This window comes from Argentina anserina, chromosome 3 (assembly GCF_933775445.1).
Source record: "Argentina anserina chromosome 3, drPotAnse1.1, whole genome shotgun sequence".
NCBI lineage: Eukaryota > Viridiplantae > Streptophyta > Magnoliopsida > Rosales > Rosaceae > Argentina > Argentina anserina.
The window spans coordinates 32,465,330-32,484,143 of NC_065874.1; the positions used below are offsets into that span (position 1 = coordinate 32,465,330).

The following is an 18,814-nucleotide window of genomic DNA, read 5'->3' on the forward strand; positions in this document are numbered from 1 at the left end:
AATTTTGGGTTCTCTTATCTCTCAATATATATACGTATTTTTTACGTCTCCACACATTGACCGGAGCTGCATGGCGACGGTAGCTAGTGTCCGTTCTGATGCGTAACCAGTCATTCAGGTAGTCACGATTTCACATTCATTCAAGCTGCCACGCATGCAGAATCTAAAGCCATAGGCCATAGCGCAGCCTGTTATGATGTTTGCGGGTCAAAAATGAGAAAAAAACTTATTAAGAAAAGGAAGTAATGTATTTTTAATTTGACCATAATTAAGTCAAGTTATTAAGTGCAATCACCAATTAAAATACAACATTGACCGAATCATCAGTAACTCATCCTTTTCTAAAATAAGTTTCAGGTACGATGTCGCAAAGGAAGCAATGAGCGAGGTTATGAAGTCGACCAATCGATGAATCACCCTCGATCTGGACATGGAAATGGACATGCATGGACAACTAAGATATCTCGTTTAGATGATGAACCTGACCCTTCGATTCAAGGCCTTCAAGTTCGTCCGCTCAGAGTTCTTATCGGCAATTGTTCGGGATTGGAATATATACCAATCTAATACATATACCTCTTCGATCACTGGCATACAACATATACGATGTCATTCTAGATGTTGGGCCACTGAAACATGTATGCATAAAGTGATAAAACATAGAACAATCAAATCTAGTGTTAGAGACTTGGTCGCAAGTGTTCATAACAAAAACTAATAGATTGAAGAATTGAAATTAAGGAAAACTGTATGGAACTATAGATGATTACGTATTTTTTCAACATGATATAAAAACCATTAAGTTACATTACTTTTGACCAATTAACTATTGTACAAGTCATCAGGAGAATAATGTTTAAGCACAAATCATATCTCCACAGATCACATAATCGGGTCATAAAATTATGCTTAATGGTGTCTCATCAATCAAAGTGAACAGTTCCTTGCGATCAGATCAAATAAAGCCGCAAACTCATACTTTCTTATCTCTGAGAAATCCGAGGTCTAAATTGACGAGAGGTACGTAACGACAGCCAGTGTAAATTCTGGTTAACTTTCACGTACCACGGCCGCCATGCCGGTCATGATTTATTTATTTTTCTTTTTTCATCATTTCATGAAGAAACTTTTACAGAACGTACAGACTCTCCCTCCACATTGTACTGCTATATAGTATATATACAGTACTTATTGAGCTTGAAGATCATCAGCAATAAGAACATAATCGTTTATAGGTAAAGTATGGAGCTTCTTCACTTTAATGCAGAAATGTGAATGTCTCTGGCTGTGCTTGGAGTCATAGGGTTATTAGCTCATCTGTATAGTGGACTAGTGGTGAAGCCGAAGAGGCTGCGGTCCCTGATAACCAAGCAAGGCATCAGCGGTCCCTCGCCAGCTTTTCTTCTGGGAAATATTATGGACATCAAGAATTCGAAGGCTCACCCGAGCAACATTGCTATGCCGGCTTCGACAAGCCAACCTCTCACCTCCCACAACTGTGCTGCTGTTCTCTTTCCTTTTTTTGAGCAGTGGAGGAAGCAATATGGTATCTACCACACGTACAATTCCTAATACACCTTATACACGTACCTACCTATATATATACGTTCATCCTATATATGTTACTTAAATAAACACATTGATCGAGTAATTATGTATCATTGGTTTATAGGTGAAGTGTTTGTATTTGCACTTGGCAACACACAGATACTATATGTGAACAAACCTGAGGCAGTGAAAGAGATTACCACATGTACATCCTGGGACTTGGGGAAGCCTAGTTATCAATATAAAGAGCGCCGTCCCTTACTTGGTCATGGTATTCTAACCTCAAATGGTGCCTCATGGGCACATCAGAGGAAAATCATTGCTCCTGAACTTTACATGCAGAAAGTTAAGGTATACGTGTACAAAAATTTTACATGTTGACTCTGCACGCATTATATATGAATTCTGGTAGTTCAGCTCAATATGACTATATATATGAGTTATGCATGCTTGTTTGGTTGAGAAGTAGCTAGCAACAGGTTTAACAATGGGACTCATTATCTCCTGCAGGGAATGATCAACTTAATCACAGAGTCTACAATTACTCTGGTAAACTCTTGGAACAATGAGATTGAGGCGCAGGGAGGAATTGCAGACATAAAAATGGACCAGTATATGAAAAGTTTCTCTGGTGATGTTATCTCAAGGGCTTGTTTTGGAAGCAACTACGTAAGAGGCGAAGAGATATTTCAGAAACTAACAGATCTCCAGGAGGCCATGGCCAGGAAACTTTTCCTAACCGGAATTCCTGGATTGAGGTACTGAATATATAAACTTTTTATACCGTATTTGTACGTGCATGGCTAAACGTACAGCTTAATTTCATACGAGTATAACAATGTGGTTAGCACTCAGCAAATGCTATATGTAACAAAATATATTTCATACAAGTCTATTTAATCATATATATGACATCATTCAGGCTCCTTCCAACTAAGAGCAATAAGGAAGCTTGGGCATTAGAGAAGGAGGCTGCAACTTTGATACTACGGGTAGTGAAGGAGAGAGAGGCTGCAGGATACGAGAAAGACCTACTGCAAATGATTCTTGAGGGTGCTAAAAACAGTAACCTTAGCCAGGAGGCGACAGACAGTTTCATTGTAGATAATTGCAAAAACATTTATTTGGCTGGATATGAAACCACTGCAGTTTCTGCTACATGGTGCCTTATGTTGTTGGCTTCGAATCAAGAATGGCAAGAACGTGTCAGTGCGGAGGTACTTCAAGTCTGCGAGGGTCGAATTCCAGATGCTGATATGCTTCTAAAGATGAAACAGGTATTCTTTACTCAACTATATATCATCAAACATGTACATCATGATATATCACCACGTACATCTGATTACCAAATACTGTGCTAGACTAGTACATATATCAGTCTTTTCGTGTTAGAATTAGACGATGTTCCATCAAAAGTAATCTTATCTTTGAATAAATCTTGTGAATGAAAAAACTCTGTACAGTACCTGTACATTTGAGATCGAACTCATTTGGAGCTGTAACCAACTAGCTAATTCTGAATGTGCAGCTAACAATGGTGATTCATGAGTCGTTGCGCCTTTATCCCCCAAACACTGTGGTGTCGAGAGAGGCTCTCAAGGACTTGAAATTTGGAGACATTCATGTGCCTAAGGGTGTCAATGTTTGGACAAATGTGGTAACCCTACACACTGATCCTGCAATATGGGGACCAGATTCCTACACATTCAACCCTGAGCGATTCGCCAATGGGATCTCTGGTGCCTGCAAGCTTCCCTACTTGTACATGCCGTTTGGGATTGGACCACGAATATGTCTAGGACAGAACTTCGCAATGGTTGAACTCAAGATTCTGATAGCTCTCATACTCTCCAACTTCTCCTTCTCACTTTCTCCCAAGTACATCCACAAGCCTTCTCTTAAGCTGGTTATTGAACCAGAACACGGAGTTGATCTCCTGGTGAAGAGGCTGTGAGTTGCTTAGTCTATATTCTGCTGCGAAATAAGAAAGGAGAAGAGGTTAACTTCCACGTGAATAACTTTGTCTATATAATTAAGCTAGCTAGCTTCTTGCTTCTGTGTAAACCGAATTTGGTTCCAATGGTTCGCTCCGGAGTATAACTGAGGTGTTCCGACGGGGGCCATACTCTTACGTTTCTTTTGTTCCCATGCATGCATATTGTATTGATGTGCTTGACACTTGAATAATTTGATATTCGTTTTTCATTTCCCAATTTGATATTCGTTTTTCATTTCCCCATCAAATTTACATGAACCATTGGACACGTGTTTTCGACAAAGTAGCTAGTTCGATCTTTTCATGCAGATAGTTCAACTCCTATGACTAGAACAAACAAGGTACGCTGTGCACAGAACGGCACAAGGGCACATCAATCGTAACAAACCATAGCAGCGGTCGTATAACCACCCCAAAATTTCGAGTATAAAAACTCAAAATTTCAAAATAGTGAAACACCAAACAATCTCAACGAATCGAAATCATTTAAAATGCCACAGCGGATCATCTCTGAGTTCAAAATACAACTCAGTCAAACCGATTATTACAAACCAAATTATAATTCAACATTATAATAAATGGAAATGTAAAATCCTCACAACAACCTCACAAAATAGTCACACAAAATCCCCACACAAGCTGGAGATAAATAACTTCAAGTCCTCTGAGCAGTCCGTCAATTCCCGTTAATCCACACCTGCGGAGTTATCCACTACACCATCGAATTGGTGCACCGGGATTGTAAACACAAACCCGGTAAGCTTTACAGCTCGTATGAGTAAAATGAAAATATAACTCGCATATCAATATATATGAAAATCCACAAATCAAACAAATATAAATGCACTCATGAGTCAATGGACGGTTCATCTGGTTGTCCCAAAGAAATATGATATGAAGCGCCTATGAGAAATTAAGTAACCCTTCTGGTTACCCAAATGCATTTATAATACGGGTAATAATCGGTTACTGTTCAGCAATTTTCGGTTTTACGAATTTACTGTTCACTGAGTACTAGTCAATGTTTACTATTCACTGAGTACTATTCAATGGTTACTATTCACTGAGTACTATTTATTATTTACTATTCACGTATTTACTATTCATGTATTAATGTATAAATACACATCCAATACGTATCTATGTACGAGTACATACTGTTTACGTATAAATACTATTCAAATGTACATACTGTCTCAGTAAATAATAATTACCGAATTACCCTTCCAAAATTACTTTTTACCTTTACTAAAAGTAATTTACATTTACATTTACCGTACGTAAATAAAATTTACATTTTATCGTACGTAAATCACTTTTTTACATATACCGTACGTAAAAATAAATTACAAAATTACCCTTTTCGGAAACACTGTTCACGCCGCAGCACGTGGCGGCGCGTGGGGTGCATGCGCCACCTCCGGTAGGCCGCGCGTGGCGCTCACGCGCCACTCACTGTGGCAGCGCGTGGGGCCCACGCGCCGACACCAACCAAGGCGCGTATGACGCCACCGCCACCCCAAACTTCTTCTCTCTTCGTACTCTTCCTTCCTACGGTCTCAGACCACCTCCTACTCCTCCCACGCACCGCCTAAAGCGGCGGTAACTTCACTCTCCTCACCTCCTCCGATCTGCCTCCAATCCATTCAAAATCCAACAACAATCACAACCAACCCATCAATTACATCAAATCATACCTTAATTGAAGTTTAGAACTTCGATTTAGCACCGGAGAAGCTCGGATCGTTGGTGGTGCTTCGATTCCTCGGGGTGGATTGGGATCGTGCGATTTTGCCCCTGAGTCGACAACAGAGGGCTCCAAGGCGAGGATTCGGCGTCGTGATGCTCTCCTCTGTGCTCGTGCGTCGCCGGAGGTGATGCTGATGGTGGCGACAAAGCTCGCGGTCTCGGGTTGAAGCGCAGAGGCTCACGGCGTTGCGAGGAGGTGCGTCGACCTCGGGGTCGACTGCGGAGGTCCCTGCAGCACTTTGGGGTTGGCGGTGAGAGGCACGCCGGCCTAGAGGCTGAGATCGCCGGCTTGGTTTTTTGAGAGTGAGGGAGGGACTCGGGGAGAGAGAACACGAAAGGGGAGAGGGAGAGAAAGGAGGCGCGGGGTGGGTTTCCTGAAATGGAAACCCTAGCTCCTTTAATTGTCTATTTATACCTGTTTCCAAAATCGGCAACGAACTTCTGTCGTTAATAACTTCCGCGTCCGATGTCCGATTTGAACACGTCACATGTCCACGCACTCGTATCGACGAGCTCTACAACTTTCGTGAAGGAAGTTTTCGCAACCGAGCGACGGAATAAAAGTCGATATATACGTTGCAGAAACGTAACGTTTTTCTAATTAAACGTTCCAAGAACGTTTCCGTTTCTCGTTTCACAGCGTCGCAACCAATCACATTCATTCTAATTAAATTTCACAATTTATAGAATTTATATCAAACCAAAATATTGTTTAAAAAGTAGGGTTATTACATGTCGACTTATTGAAAGGAAATAACAAACTTACCCAATAATAGCAAAATAACTAAAATAGTTTTGGTTGTGAAAGTGCGGTAAGAATTTATTTCTATACATATTAAAATGTTTTGCTAACGATAATCATAGTTCTCATAAAAAGAAATGTCAACGCAGGAGAATTATACTATTATATCCAGATAAGGCCGAGATGCATTCTAATGTAAATGGTAATGCTTACATTTTGGTAAGCTGATATGGTCTGAAACTCCGAATCGAATAGTTAAACTTGACACATTTTTAGATTGTATAGGTAGAGACATTTATACACGTAAATCATAATTCTATTGAAAATGAAGTTTAAAATGTGATCTATCATACATAACTACAATTCGAGGGACACATGGCAGACAAACAAGTTATTAAGCACCACACCAAATAAGAAATGATCATTAACCTTCCTAAAATTGGGATTCAGATTTGAGAGAGAAACAAAGTAGGGGAATGATGAATTGTGAAAGGTTCATTGATGTGATTGTAGATTTATAGAAACATTAAACATTCATAAAATGCTAGATCCTGTGGATGTGGATATTGCTGATTCTGATTTCCTCGAGAACCAATGTGATGGTTATGAATCTTCCGACTCCGAGATTGATAACTATTGCATGGCTTTCACTTGTAAGAATCGATTGTTTGGTCGCCAGAAGCCTCTTCATGTGGTCCTCGGCGGTGGATTATGTATGTAATTGTCTTGTAATCTTTATGATCAATGTTGTATATTTCCTACATTTGTTTCTTTACGATCCAAAAATCCTAAATGTTTGCCTTCAGGTGCTGATATAATACTTTGGAGAAATAAGCAGATCTCAGTCTATGTTTGCATGGGCGTATCAACAATATGGCTTCTATTTGAGAAGCTTGGTTATCATTTGCTTACATTTGTTTGCCATGCTACAATATTTTTTATGGTAACACTATTCCTTTGGTCCAATCTAGCCTCCTACATCAATATGTAAGCTCCTTAACTTTCCATATATTGAAACTTTCATCAAGGTTTCCTATGTATGTGTCTGTGTTCTTATTTCCCGGACAGTTTCCTCAGGACGGCATCGGATATCCCGGAAATTACAGTCCCAAAAGACCTGTTTGTGACCATTGCTGTTTGCTTAACGAGCGCATATAATTGTGCATTGGGAACATTTGGGAATGTAGCTTTTGGAAAAGACTACAGTGCTTTCCTCTCGGTATTGACTCCTTCGGTTTGTTTGTAAGAGACTAAATGCATCAAAGAAATCTTTTTTGAATTTTGCAGTCTTGAAATGTGAAAACTTATTTGCAGGCGGTTGCAGTTTTGTGGGTTCTCTCTATTGTTGGAAGATGGTACAGTTTCTTGAGTTTCCTTTACGGAGGTATGTATCACACTCGTAGCATATTGATTTGGGATTGAATGCTCTGACGTATGCTACCTTATGTTATGGAGTATTTGATCAAGGCTGATTTCTCTGTTGTTTGGTGCAGCGTTTTGGATATTGATGACAGTGCCACTGCTCTATGAGTGTCTTGAGGATACTGTAGACGGCTTTGCAGAGAAAGCTCTGATCGAAATAAAGAAGCAGTATGCAGTGTTGGACGAAATGGTAATCCAAAACCTCAAGAAGAAAGCAAGTTCTTACAAGAATATTAAGCAACAGTAATCATATCCAAAAACTGAAAAAAGAACCTTGTAGTTTAGCATTGTCTTCCTATTCTTGGGGGTTCTGATGGACAATTGTCTCCTCATATAGTTGGTACAATCATATTTCATTCGAGCTCATTTCTGTTATCTCAAATTTTCTGATTAAGGCAGTATTGAAGGCAAAACCTGTATCTATTGCTGCCCATCTGTCATATTAGTATAGCATGTACGTAGTTTTCTTCATCAAGAATACCAATGAAGTAAAGTGATCATTAACCATCCTTAACTCCTTAGTTCTTACTATGCAATTTTCTTCATCTTTTTGGTTTCTGAGATTCTTAAGTATGCCAAGGTTTCTATAATTTCAAAATTGCATACTATTCTCTTTCAAGACAGTGGTAGTCAGGTTTCTGAAGTAATATTTCCAAATGTTTGCATAGTAATGAACAAATGCACACATAAATTTCTTTTGATTGTTTTGAACCTTCACACATTCACAACTCTTGTTTTTGAACCTCTCTTCAAGAATTCATAGCCAACTCTAGAATGTTAATTACCTGAGGTGCTAACCTCTCAAAACTACTCATTAGCTACATGCACCACATCAACTCTAGTTACTATAGACGACAAAATCCATGTAAATTGAAACAACAAGGCGAAAGAAAGAAGCGATTTACACTTTGGCCTCCTTTTTCGATCCTGGGGGCAAGAAGGGACCCCACCACTCAGATTCATACTTGGGGTATGGTGCTACCCATTTATCCGGCTTCTTGAACTCAATCTTGGTTGGACTGCAGGCTAATGCTTCTTCTAGACTCTCAGCTTCAAAACTTTCTGATAATACTCGGTCCAATCTCAGCTTCATAAACCTGCAGTAACACAAGATGATCAGATGAGAGATGCATGTGGTGATTTATAAGGAGCCACAGCAGTCATTCCCTGCAAGTGTAACGACTTCCAAACTTAAAATTAAACGTTTTTCAGATTTCAATTTGTTCTGAAAATGATGACAGGTGAAGTCTGAAGCCGAGAAGCATGCACTAATAATCTTGTTAGCATACATAATATTGAAACATGCACTTAAAATCTTTTGGAATGTCGCATGATCAAAGTCATGGAGTTAGATTGATGTACATTGTTCATCCGCACCCTAACAGCACAACTTTTCGGTGATGATAATTGTTTAACAACTTAACAAGGTATTGGCGCTAACAAAAGAAGACATCTCTACCATATCAAGCATTCACACTCTAAGGTTTATCTTATAACATTAGGTTCTAATGTTCTATGATACTGATCAATTCAAAATTCTTAGCATCACATCATTATCAAATAGAAGTGCACATCGACCCTATTGATTCAGCTTTGGATTCTAATAGTGATCAAACTAGATCTAAGTCATATCATCAACTTCTTAACCATAGCACAATTGAACAATGACACTTGCACACAATTGAATCACAAAACAAAACATAAGAGTGAAAAAAACATATCGAAAAGAAGTAAAGAGAAAAGGCAAGCGATAAGAGAAGTAGAGAGAAATTACGTAATCCAAGGTCCATTAGTGGAGACAAGAGCCACAGCAGGGCGGCCTAATCTTCTAGTAATGTCAGGAAACTTATCCAAGAATTTGGGCTCGATCACAAGCCAAAAGTCCTGCTCATTGTTCCTCTCCTTAAACAACCGAAGCCGCTCGAACAGCTGTTCCTGGAAATGTTCCTCCTCGTCAAGCATGAACTTGGCATTGGCCACAACAAAGTAGTACTTACTCGGTTTCTGCATGCATTGCAAAACATTGAAAACTCACAACAGGGTACTTGCGTTTTGAGATCAGAAACATAAAGGGTAGTTAAAGAACTGACCTTTTCGGCCGAGGAGCTGAGCTGGTCGGACTCGACGGCGGCGACGCCGGTACGGAAGGAGGAATAGGAGGAGGATTTGGGGAATGGAGGAGTGAAGGAGAAGAGGTTGCAGGGGGAGTTGGCTGAGAGTGGGAGAGATAGTGATTTGGGTTTCGGGTTTTGAGTCTGGGTTTGTGTTGTCGGGTTGAGCTTGATGCCGGGAGCAGCCCAGCATCTCTGAGAGAGAGTCGCTGCCATTTTGTGAAAGAGGTATGGAGTTCTTGCTCGTTTATGTGTTGTGTTCGATGTAATAAACAGGGGAAGGCACCTTATCTAAAATATCTCATCATTTTATCTTTTCGATTATATTATGAAAAATAATGTATATTCAGAAACATTTTAATATACATTAAAGTATGTTATACATTATATATCTGCCGGTCGATATTATTTTATAAGTGAAGTCAGAAAATAATATATATTGTCAACCGTTGGATGTGAAATGTATATCATACATTGATGTATAATAAATTAACCCGTATATTCATACACTTTTTTTTAGTTGAGCACACACTTTTTGAATTATATGCATACTTCTTCTATATATTATATTCTATTAATAAAATAAGAAAGAAAGTTGACATGTTGACTGCTTAAATTTTTAAACTACTCAAATTATCCAATATTTATTAAATTCCAAAATTTATCTAGTTATAATTTGAATGATATGATTGTAATTTGTAATATATAAATATGAAAATAAAGAATACAATGAGAAAAAAAGCTACGATTCTACAATTCAGTCAAAAATTCCAAATGAATAATAACTACCAATATGTTAAAAGTATAACTACCACTATCAATTTTATATGTTTTTCCACAATTTCTGTTAGAAAAAAAACTCAAAATTGCACACACAGTGTGTCATGAGGCTAGTTACACTTATTTTCACTTTCATTCATCAAATTGTTGAAAGTACAATTATTATCTTCACTACAATTTTCTCGTCACCCGTTGAATTTCACGAAATAATGCGTTTATTTGGTCCAAATAACGTAAAACAATGTCAACGTTCTCTTTAACGATTTTATTTTACGCCAACAAGTTATCTCAAATTTTATCTAATATTGTTTTAACTTATCAACATTGCAAATATGCTGCATCGAGTGAGTAATTAATTGTCTAGGTTTTGCTGTTTTTAACAACTCTGCTTGGATGATCTCACAAGTGATTGAATTGGTAAGACTCTTCATGCGTGAATGTTCTATATTTGAGTTCAAATTTTAGTCAAGTTGATCGAAGTCTGAGTCTTAATTTATTCTTAATGTTCGGAAATGACATTTTAACATGACCTATTGGGCAGATTAGGATTTTAAACCTATAACTCCTTAAATACCGTTTCAATTGACTCAATTCCAATGAACAAAAATAATTAATTCCTCATATGGTACCTAAAGTATGGCTATTTGGACAATTTGGTATCTGATGTATGAAAACGGACAATTTGGTACCTAAAGTTCTTATTTGTAAGCCATTTTGATACCTCTATCAATTTTGATCATATTTTAGGATTACTTTCGTCATTCTAGCTCTAAACTCATTAAATTCACATTTTTCTTCAATTCTTCCTATAATTGTGGTCTCTTTGGAGATAATTAAATTGATATATCAACTCCACTTAGCATCTACTTCGCATATATCAAAAATAATTTTTTTTCTTAATATACTTATTGTCCTAATTATTTTTTTGCAAATGAAATAAATTGTCTTTATGCATATGTAATTTTGTATTAAAATATATTTTTTAAATTACTTATAATTAAAATTAATTTAGATTGATAGCTACATTATGAAAAATTATATACGTAAATCATCACATATACTAAGTGCATGAGTTATCAAAATTTTAGTGATAATTTATAGGCAATTTGAAGGTATTATAAAAAAATGAAGTAAAATAGAGATAAGATGACGGAAATAACCCTGAAAATATGGTCAAAATTGACATAAGTACCAAAATGGCATAAATTTGAGAACTTTAGGTACCAAATTGTCCGTTTTCATAAATCAGGTACTAAATTGTCCAAGTAACCATACATCAGATACCATCGAAGGAATTTACCCGATTTGGAAACTATTGAAATCACGAGGTCAAATATGACAGAGAACCTTAGCTATAGCCTTATAGGGCCTCGAGTGTCAATATCCCAAACTTAAAAGTTAAAGCACTGAAACAGTGGTAAACCCAGAAAGAACAATTTGACCACGGCGTTTTTGTCACTCTCGACATTGGCTTCCAGAGTTGGGTTTCTCATTTCACGTTCATCTTCAAGCAGAGGCCTCATCTCTACTCGTTTGTCTTCAGCCACCTCCACCAAGGTAGTTCCTATTCCGACTCTTCCCTTTTCTCATCGATGTTGTTTTTGAATTTGATCCATTTTGATTTGGGTTTTGTTTTTCTTTTTCTTTTGTTGCTGTAAATTGGACCCAGATGGCTTTGGAATCCTACGCATTTGGACCGTACAAAATCGACAGCAAGGAAGTGTTTTACAGCACCAATCTGTCGTATGCGTTGGTTAATCTGCGCCCTGTTGTTCCTGGTACCGTTTCTTTCTCTCTTACACTTGATTACAACGTTGAGATGAGTTTAAAGTTGCAAGCTTGATGATCATCTGATTACTTGTAAACTTAATGGAACGTAGAAATAAGTATAAAGTTGCAAATTTGATGATCATCTGATTACTTGTAAAACGTTGAAATAAGTATAAAATTGCAAACTTGATGATCATCTGATTATTTGTAAAATTAATGGAACGTAGAATTGAGTAAAAAGTTGCAAACTTGATGACCCTTTTTGTTTTTCCTTTTTCTTCTGCAGGTCATATCCTTTTGGTTTTTGGTTGGTGTTTTGGGTTCTGTAAGGCATTGTTTTTCTTGTTAAAATTTGGAAAATTGCTGCATTTTAGTGCATTTGTGTTGCTTTTAAAGTGAATGAGTTGAACTTCTTGATTGATCGGATTACATTTCTGAAGTGATTCTGTATGCATATCTATTATCGAAGAATAGGGTTCTGGGTTCCTCACTATGCTTAAAATTGGGTGTTCTTTTTACAATAAATTGTACACAAATACTGGTTAGTGGGTAGTTGCAACACTTGAGCACATACTGGTACAGGATTGGTAGGTGTGTATTGTTTATTGGAGACATGATCTTGCATATCTCATGTGTTTACATGCTTGCACTAGCATACATATCAATTCTGAGGTATTAGGATATAGGATCAAGCCTCTTTTGCATGATAATGTGATGCAATTCTATGTGAAACATGTAATTAAATTGGTAATTTGTTCAAATGTGTTTGACTTGACATCATGTACATGTGCTCGTCTGCCCAAGGCGTGAAGTGAAGCGCTTTGTTGATCTCACTGTTGATGAGACCAGTGATCTTTGGATCACAGCACAAAAGATTGGCAGTCGGCTTGAGAGCTACCACAAAGCAACATCTCTAACACTTACGATTCAAGTAAGCAACCAAGTCTTTTCCGTTAAATTTTTTGTTAGTTTCTTCCATTTGATCAGGTTTGATTCTGTTATTATGCCGTGGATATCTGTTGCTCTCACCACTGGTTGACTAAGTGAACTTGTGATACATTATAAGCAAAATCTGTTTCTGCTCATAGACACAGTAAATATTCTGAGGGATCGGAATCATTGTATCTTTTTCACTGTAACTGTTTTAGTGATGCTATTCTATTTATGTAAGCGTGCATGTAGATTGCAATTCTACATGATATTTTATGCCATTCTTTTGTGATCATATTTCAAAACTTTCTTTAAGCTTTTTCTCTTGCATCTGATCAAGCAATAGCAATATTATATCTTTGCGTGATTATTTGGGAGTGTGCCCTCTGCCTCTTCTGTGGTTCAAATGGAACAGTTTGTTGATCTTTTGGAGTTTGAAGAGATATTCCATAGGGTGCATGCTCATACAATAGCTCTGAAATTCTGTGACTGCTTGATATGATGGTCTTGTGTCCCTGAAGCTAACTGCATTGCTTGTTTGAACCCTAGGATGGTCCCCAAGCTGGGCAGACTGTACCTCATGTTCATATCCATATACTTCCCCGCAAAGGTGGTGACTTTGAGAACAATGATGACATTTATGATGTGGTAAGTTGGCGAAATATATTTGAGTTTTTATCAGCACATCCAGATTCCTATGTTTTCGCCCCGAGTTTTGACTAATCACATGCTACAAATGTTTTAGCTCGATGAAAAGGAGAAGGAATTGAAGCAGAAGCTTGACTTAGATAAGGAGAGAAAGGACAGAGCTCTTGAGGAAATGGCACAAGAAGCAGAAGAATACAGAAAGCTTTTCCTGTAGAATGCAGATGGAAAGTTCCTACTCTAACTTGCGCTGCCCGCTATACCCCAGATTGAAGCTTCAGAAAAATTACTGTAGGAAATTGTTCTGTAATTTGTACTGTCTTATTACCAATTTTACCTCCAGTGTGCTCGGGTGGTTAATTATTGTTTGTTTAGTCAGTGAATGAGAGCAGGAGTTTTCCTGTATCATTTGTGCTTTACCATTGGATTCGCTCGTTAGATAGACAGTTTAGCTTGTGGTTTATGTTGCCGAACTGTTGATCATCTCAAAATTGGTGGAGCAGGGTCTCCTTGACTCCTCAGATCAAACACTTCCAATAAGCTTGCTTTACGTAGTTGGTTGGGTGGGTGTTCTATGAGTTTTAGACTTTTAGCTGCTGAATAGTCATTGGGATCATATCCGGTGGATGTCATAAATTATAATCAAAAATGAATTTTTTATGACTGCTTGATTTATTTACATCATATTATATTGGAATTCAAGAAGAAATTAGTAAAAAAAAGTTAAAGATTAGTACAAAACAAAGAATTAGTACAGGATATTTCAGTGGGCTGCGTGCTCATTTCACGCTCGTCTTGAGGCAGAGGCATCATCCATACTCCTTTCTCCTCCACCACCTCTACCTAGGTAATTTCCATTCTAACTCTTCCTTTTTCTTATTGATCTTGTTTCTGGATTTGATCCATTCTGATACGGGTTGTTTTTTGCTGCAAAACTGAACACAGATGGCTTTGGAGTCCTATACATTCGGGCCGTACAAAAAGGACAACAGGGAAGTGTTTTACAGCACTAATTTATCGTATGCGTTGGTTAATCTGCGCCCTATCGTTCCTGGTACCGTTCTAGCTCTTTTACTCTTCTTGGAACATAGAAATAACTCAAATGAGTATAAAGTTGAAAACATGAAGATCCTTATAATATTTAGAAGAATCAAGTTGCAAACTTGATGACCCATTTCCCTTTTTAATCTGCAGGTCATATCCTTTTGTTTTTGGTCTGAACTTCTGTTCAGTCAAGGCTTTGTTTTGCATATGACAGTTGGGAATTTTCTCAGTTCGTGATTTGTGTAGCTTGTGAAGAATGGAATATATGGATTGAACTAATTGACAGAATGGATTTGTGAGTATGCATATTCAGTATCAAAGTAAAAGATTTCTTCTCCCTATAACACTCCTATAACATTGAAATGTAAGCAACTTATGGACTAGTAGTTGGAATACATAAGCACATAATGGGTAGATCTTTTGCAAAGGATCTATAGATATGTGTACATGCGTATTGGAAACATGATCGTGGATACCATATCTGTTTATATACTCGCACTAGCATGCTTGTCCATTTTGCGTTATTTGGATTAAGCCTCTGTAGTTTTGCCTGCATCTATATTTGTATCCAGTTTTATGTGCAACCATGAACTTGAATTGGTGAGTTGTTCAATGTGTTTGATCTTGACATCATGTACATGTGCTGATTATCCCAAGGCGTGAAGTGAAGCGGTTTGCTGATCTCACTGTTGATGAGACCACTGATCTTTGGATCACAGCGCACAAGATTGGCAGTCGGCTTGAGAGCTACCACAAAGCAACATCTCTAACATTTGGGATTCAAGTAATTAAGAAGCTAACCCTTTTGAGTTTTGATTACAAAATGTGATTGTTCCTTCTGTTTGTTTTGATTGAGTTATTTCTCCCTGGATGTCTGTTACTGTTGTCACATTTCACTAAGCCAACAGCCGATACATTATATACATAATCTGGCTCGCGCACTTTACACAGAAAATAAGGAGAAGATTTGCCTTAATAATCGGATCATTTTCACTGCAACTGTTTCAGTGTGTAAATTCAACACCACATGTGTTGTGTCATGCCTTCTTTTGTGATCATGCTTCAAAGCTTTTTAACTTCTCTCTTTTATCTGATCAAGCAATAACCTTTTCATTTAGATTACTGTGCAATCTGCCTTTTTGATGGTATTCGATTGGAACAATTTTTGTGATGTTTCTGAGACCAAATAGATATTCCTTTGGTTCATGCTCAGACACAATAGCTTTGTAACTTTGTGACTCCTTGATATGATGGATTTGTGTACTCTGAAGGTAACTGCTTGTCTGCATCATTTGTTTGAACTGTAGGATGGTCCCCAAGCAGGGCAGACTGTACCCCATGTTCATATCCATATCCTTCCACGCAAAGATGATGCAGTAAGTTGGGGATTTCTACTTCAGTTTTTATAATAAACACCTCCAAAATGCCTATGCTTTTTTGCCTCGGGCGTTTACTGATGATATGCCATATATCATAAATGGTATAGCTCGATGAAAAGGAGAAGAAATTAAAGAAGAAGCTTGACTCGGAAAAGGAGAGGAAGGACAGAAGCCTGGAGGAAATGACCCAAGAAGCAGATGAATACAGAAAGCTCTTCTTGTGAAATGCAATGGTGAAGTTCATTCTCTTACTTGCGCTGCTCGACAAACTCCACAGAGAGTACACACTACACAATGGCATCAGAAACCTTAGCCTTAAGTAACTGAATTCCTAAAATCCAATTCACCTCCAGTGTGCTGGGATGATCAGCTATCACTGATTACAAGAATTTTTGTTCTTTCCTTCTATATCCAATTTACCTCCAGTTAATGTGGACTCTACAGGGTGGAATAAGAGGAAGTGATTATAAATAATTCACATCAACCATGAATTGCTTCGACCCGATACATGTATATCACACAAATCTTTATTCCGGCGTGGCATCTTGGATTCTAGATGAACCAGCACTTCAAATTATGATCAGAGCTTGAGACAGGAGCGCTTTATATGAAATAACTCATATTTCGCTATTGAAGTTGATAAGAGCACAAAATTTGATGATATTAATGAGTATATGCCCCAATTTTAACCTTGTCTCTCTCCATTACTTCTAGAAATCCAGAGAGCATTTTTCCATTGTTTTACGGTTATTGAGTCGATTTCAGCGTCTTCCTCAGTGTTTGACGTGAAATAGGCAGAAACACAAGATTCAAGAAGAATATCTTAGCTGAATTCCACAAAAAGATCTTATGACAGAAGAAATTCAGTTTATAAAGGCACTTCAGCTCTTAATATCCTATGCATATTAAGCTAAACTGCATGCAAAAGCGAAATGTACGGAAATGTGGAAATGTTTTTTTTCCAATTGTTTTGTAAGCAGGTATGTTTTGGAAACGTCATAATATATATATATATATATATAATTCAAAAATAAATAAAATAATAACTGTTCGAGGATGAAATACTTGTATATTATTGAATGATATGGGGGCCTATATATAGGCATTTACAACACCACAATCCCGTAGGATTCGGAGTCCTAATCTACTACGGAGATGCTAATCTATCTCCTAACAGGAAACCTATTAGGCTAAGACACACACAAGGGTAGAATAGTAATTCTCCCGGAACACTCCCCCTTGTGTCGCATGCCTAGGTTGCATGGTGCACACATCGTTGCCTCGGTAAAAACCTTGTCAAGCAAAACAAAAACCTCTTGGGTAAAACAAAAGCTTGATCGAAGGGAAAAAGAGCACAACGCACCAACTACTTAAGGATCTTAACATGTGATGTAGACTCCCCCTGAAGTCTACCAAACTCTAGTGTTCCGATAAGCGACGCATGCCAATGCTCTTCACATGTTTCACAAAAGTAGATTTAGGCAAAGACTTGGTGAACAAATCCGCAACATTGGATTCTGAACTCACTTGATTGATCTGAACATTCAAGAACTTCTGTTGTTGAACATTGTAGAAGAACTTAGGCGAAATATGCTTGGTGTTGTCTCCCTTGATGAAACCTAACTTCGTCTGCTCTATGCAAGCAGCATTATCTTCATAAATGCGCGTAGGTTGATCAGTTGTAGAGACTAATCCACAAGAATCACGAATATGGCGAACAAGTGATCGTAGCCAAACACATTCTTTCACTGCTTCATGGAGAGCGATGATCTCCGCGTGATTCGAAGAAGTAGCAACAAGAGATTGCTTTGTGGATCTCCAAGATATCGCCGTATTCCCAATGGTAAACACATAACCGGTTTGAGAACGAGCCTTGTGAGGGTCAGAGAGGTACCCTGCGTCGGCATAACCAACTAACAAGTTGTTTGGAGTCTTTGCATCGGGGGAAAGAGCTGCACGGGACCGGTGGCTGCTCTCGGCACCGCGCACGGTCTCCACGCCATGGCGGCCGGCGGCGTCGCTGCGGCGTACGGCGGCAAGGCCGGGGTCGGTGACGGCGGTGGTGTGGGGAGATACCGTGGCGGTGTTCTCTCTGCAATAGGGGTAGAACAATTCCATGTCAAGGGAACCTTTCAAGTATCGAAACAAATGCTTGATTCCATTCCAATGACGTAGCGTAGGTGCGGAGCTAAATCTAGCCAATAAGTTCACTGCGAAAGATATGTCCGGTCTAGTGCATTGAGCAAGATACAATAGTGCCCCAATCGCACTAAGGTATGGAACTTCAATACCAAGAACGTCTTCATCATCCTCTTTAGGACGGAAGGGATCCTTCTTGATATCTAGACTTCGGACGACCATGGGAGTAGACAATGGACTGCATAGATCCATATTGAAACGTCGAAGCATCTTCTGCGTGTAATTTGACTGATGCACTAAGATGCCGTCGGCCCTATGCACAAGCTCAAGGCCGAGACAGAATTTCGTCCTCCCTAGGTCTTTCATCTCAAATTCCGACTTCAAATAAGACACGGTCTCTTCAATCTCATCAAGAGTACCGATTATGTTCATGTCATCAACGTAGACCGCAACGATGACGAATCCGGAATTTGTCTTTCGTATGAACACGCATGGGCATAGTTCATCATTCTTGTAACCCCTTCTCACCAAGTATTGATGCAACCGATTGTACCACATT

At 38.3% G+C, this 18,814-nt stretch overlaps 5 protein-coding genes across 7 annotated transcripts in view; 4 read left to right on the forward strand and 1 right to left on the reverse strand.

Annotated features, from left to right (window-relative positions):
- Positions 1-1,242: 1,242 nt before the first annotated feature.
- On the forward strand, positions 1,243-3,502 carry LOC126788722 (cytochrome P450 714C2-like). The gene is given in 5 exon segments (XM_050514737.1): positions 1,243-1,546; positions 1,673-1,899; positions 2,059-2,306; positions 2,471-2,825; positions 3,077-3,502. Coding segments are annotated over 5 exon segments (1,560 nt in total).
- A 3,074-nt stretch (positions 3,503-6,576) lies between these two features.
- On the forward strand, positions 6,577-7,704 carry LOC126788702 (reticulon-like protein B4). Its single transcript, XM_050514719.1, has 5 exons — positions 6,577-6,748; positions 6,842-7,022; positions 7,104-7,254; positions 7,350-7,419; positions 7,529-7,704. The coding sequence occupies exons 1-5, from the start codon at positions 6,577-6,579 to the stop codon at positions 7,702-7,704; spliced, it is 750 nt and encodes a 249-aa protein (XP_050370676.1).
- A 397-nt stretch (positions 7,705-8,101) lies between these two features.
- On the reverse strand, positions 8,102-9,830 carry LOC126788703 (uncharacterized). Its single transcript, XM_050514720.1, has 3 exons — positions 9,548-9,830; positions 9,232-9,461; positions 8,102-8,554 (listed from the first exon to the last, which is right to left on the reverse strand). The coding sequence occupies exons 1-3, from the start codon at positions 9,782-9,784 to the stop codon at positions 8,359-8,361; spliced, it is 663 nt and encodes a 220-aa protein (XP_050370677.1). The 5' UTR covers positions 9,785-9,830; the 3' UTR covers positions 8,102-8,358.
- Positions 9,831-11,738: 1,908 nt separating this feature from the next.
- The window catches only part of LOC126788705 (bifunctional bis(5'-adenosyl)-triphosphatase/adenylylsulfatase FHIT-like), a 71,709-nt gene continuing 64,633 nt past the window's right edge, over positions 11,739-18,814 (forward strand). For 2 of the 3 annotated variants that reach the window (XR_007671410.1, XR_007671409.1), the window contains exons 1-5: positions 11,739-11,905; positions 12,018-12,128; positions 12,903-13,049; positions 13,598-13,696; positions 13,794-13,962. Coding sequence is in view for 1 of the 3 variants with exons in the window: in XM_050514722.1 (XP_050370679.1) it covers positions 12,018-12,128; positions 12,903-13,049; positions 13,598-13,696; positions 13,794-13,910 (474 nt within the window). In the remaining 2 variants the exon portion in view is untranslated. Of the gene's footprint in view, positions 11,906-12,017; positions 12,129-12,902; positions 13,050-13,597; positions 13,697-13,793; positions 14,272-18,814 lie in introns of those variants that run through there. The other variant, XM_050514722.1, reaches the window with a different exon arrangement.
- Positions 14,421-16,600, forward strand: LOC126788706 (bifunctional bis(5'-adenosyl)-triphosphatase/adenylylsulfatase FHIT-like). The gene is made up of 5 exons (XM_050514723.1): positions 14,421-14,540; positions 14,639-14,749; positions 15,375-15,521; positions 16,045-16,113; positions 16,224-16,600. The coding sequence occupies exons 2-5, from the start codon at positions 14,639-14,641 to the stop codon at positions 16,338-16,340; spliced, it is 444 nt and encodes a 147-aa protein (XP_050370680.1). The 5' UTR covers positions 14,421-14,540; the 3' UTR covers positions 16,341-16,600.

Bases quoted from the DNA above. Each gene is read 5' to 3' on its own strand.
- LOC126788702 (XM_050514719.1), top strand. From the start codon at position 6,577: ATGCTAGATCCTGTGGATGTGGATATTGCTGATTCTGATTTCCTCGAG. The intron at 6,749-6,841 runs GTATGTAATTGT...GTTTGCCTTCAG, and splicing joins GGTCCTCGGCGGTGGATTAT to GTGCTGATATAATACTTTGG. The intron at 7,420-7,528 runs GTATGTATCACA...TGTTTGGTGCAG, and splicing joins CTTGAGTTTCCTTTACGGAG to CGTTTTGGATATTGATGACA.
- LOC126788706 (XM_050514723.1), top strand. From the start codon at position 14,639: ATGGCTTTGGAGTCCTATACATTCGGGCCGTACAAAAAGGACAACAGG. The intron at 14,750-15,374 runs ACCGTTCTAGCT...TGACATCATGTA, and splicing joins TGCGCCCTATCGTTCCTGGT to CATGTGCTGATTATCCCAAG. The intron at 15,522-16,044 runs GTAATTAAGAAG...TTTGAACTGTAG, and splicing joins CTCTAACATTTGGGATTCAA to GATGGTCCCCAAGCAGGGCA.
- LOC126788703 (XM_050514720.1), bottom strand. From the start codon at position 9,784: ATGGCAGCGACTCTCTCTCAGAGATGCTGGGCTGCTCCCGGCATCAAG. The intron at 9,462-9,547 runs GTCAGTTCTTTA...CAATGCATGCAG, and splicing joins TCAGCTCCTCGGCCGAAAAG to AAACCGAGTAAGTACTACTT. The intron at 8,555-9,231 runs GTAATTTCTCTC...GTGTTACTGCAG, and splicing joins ACTAATGGACCTTGGATTAC to GTTTATGAAGCTGAGATTGG.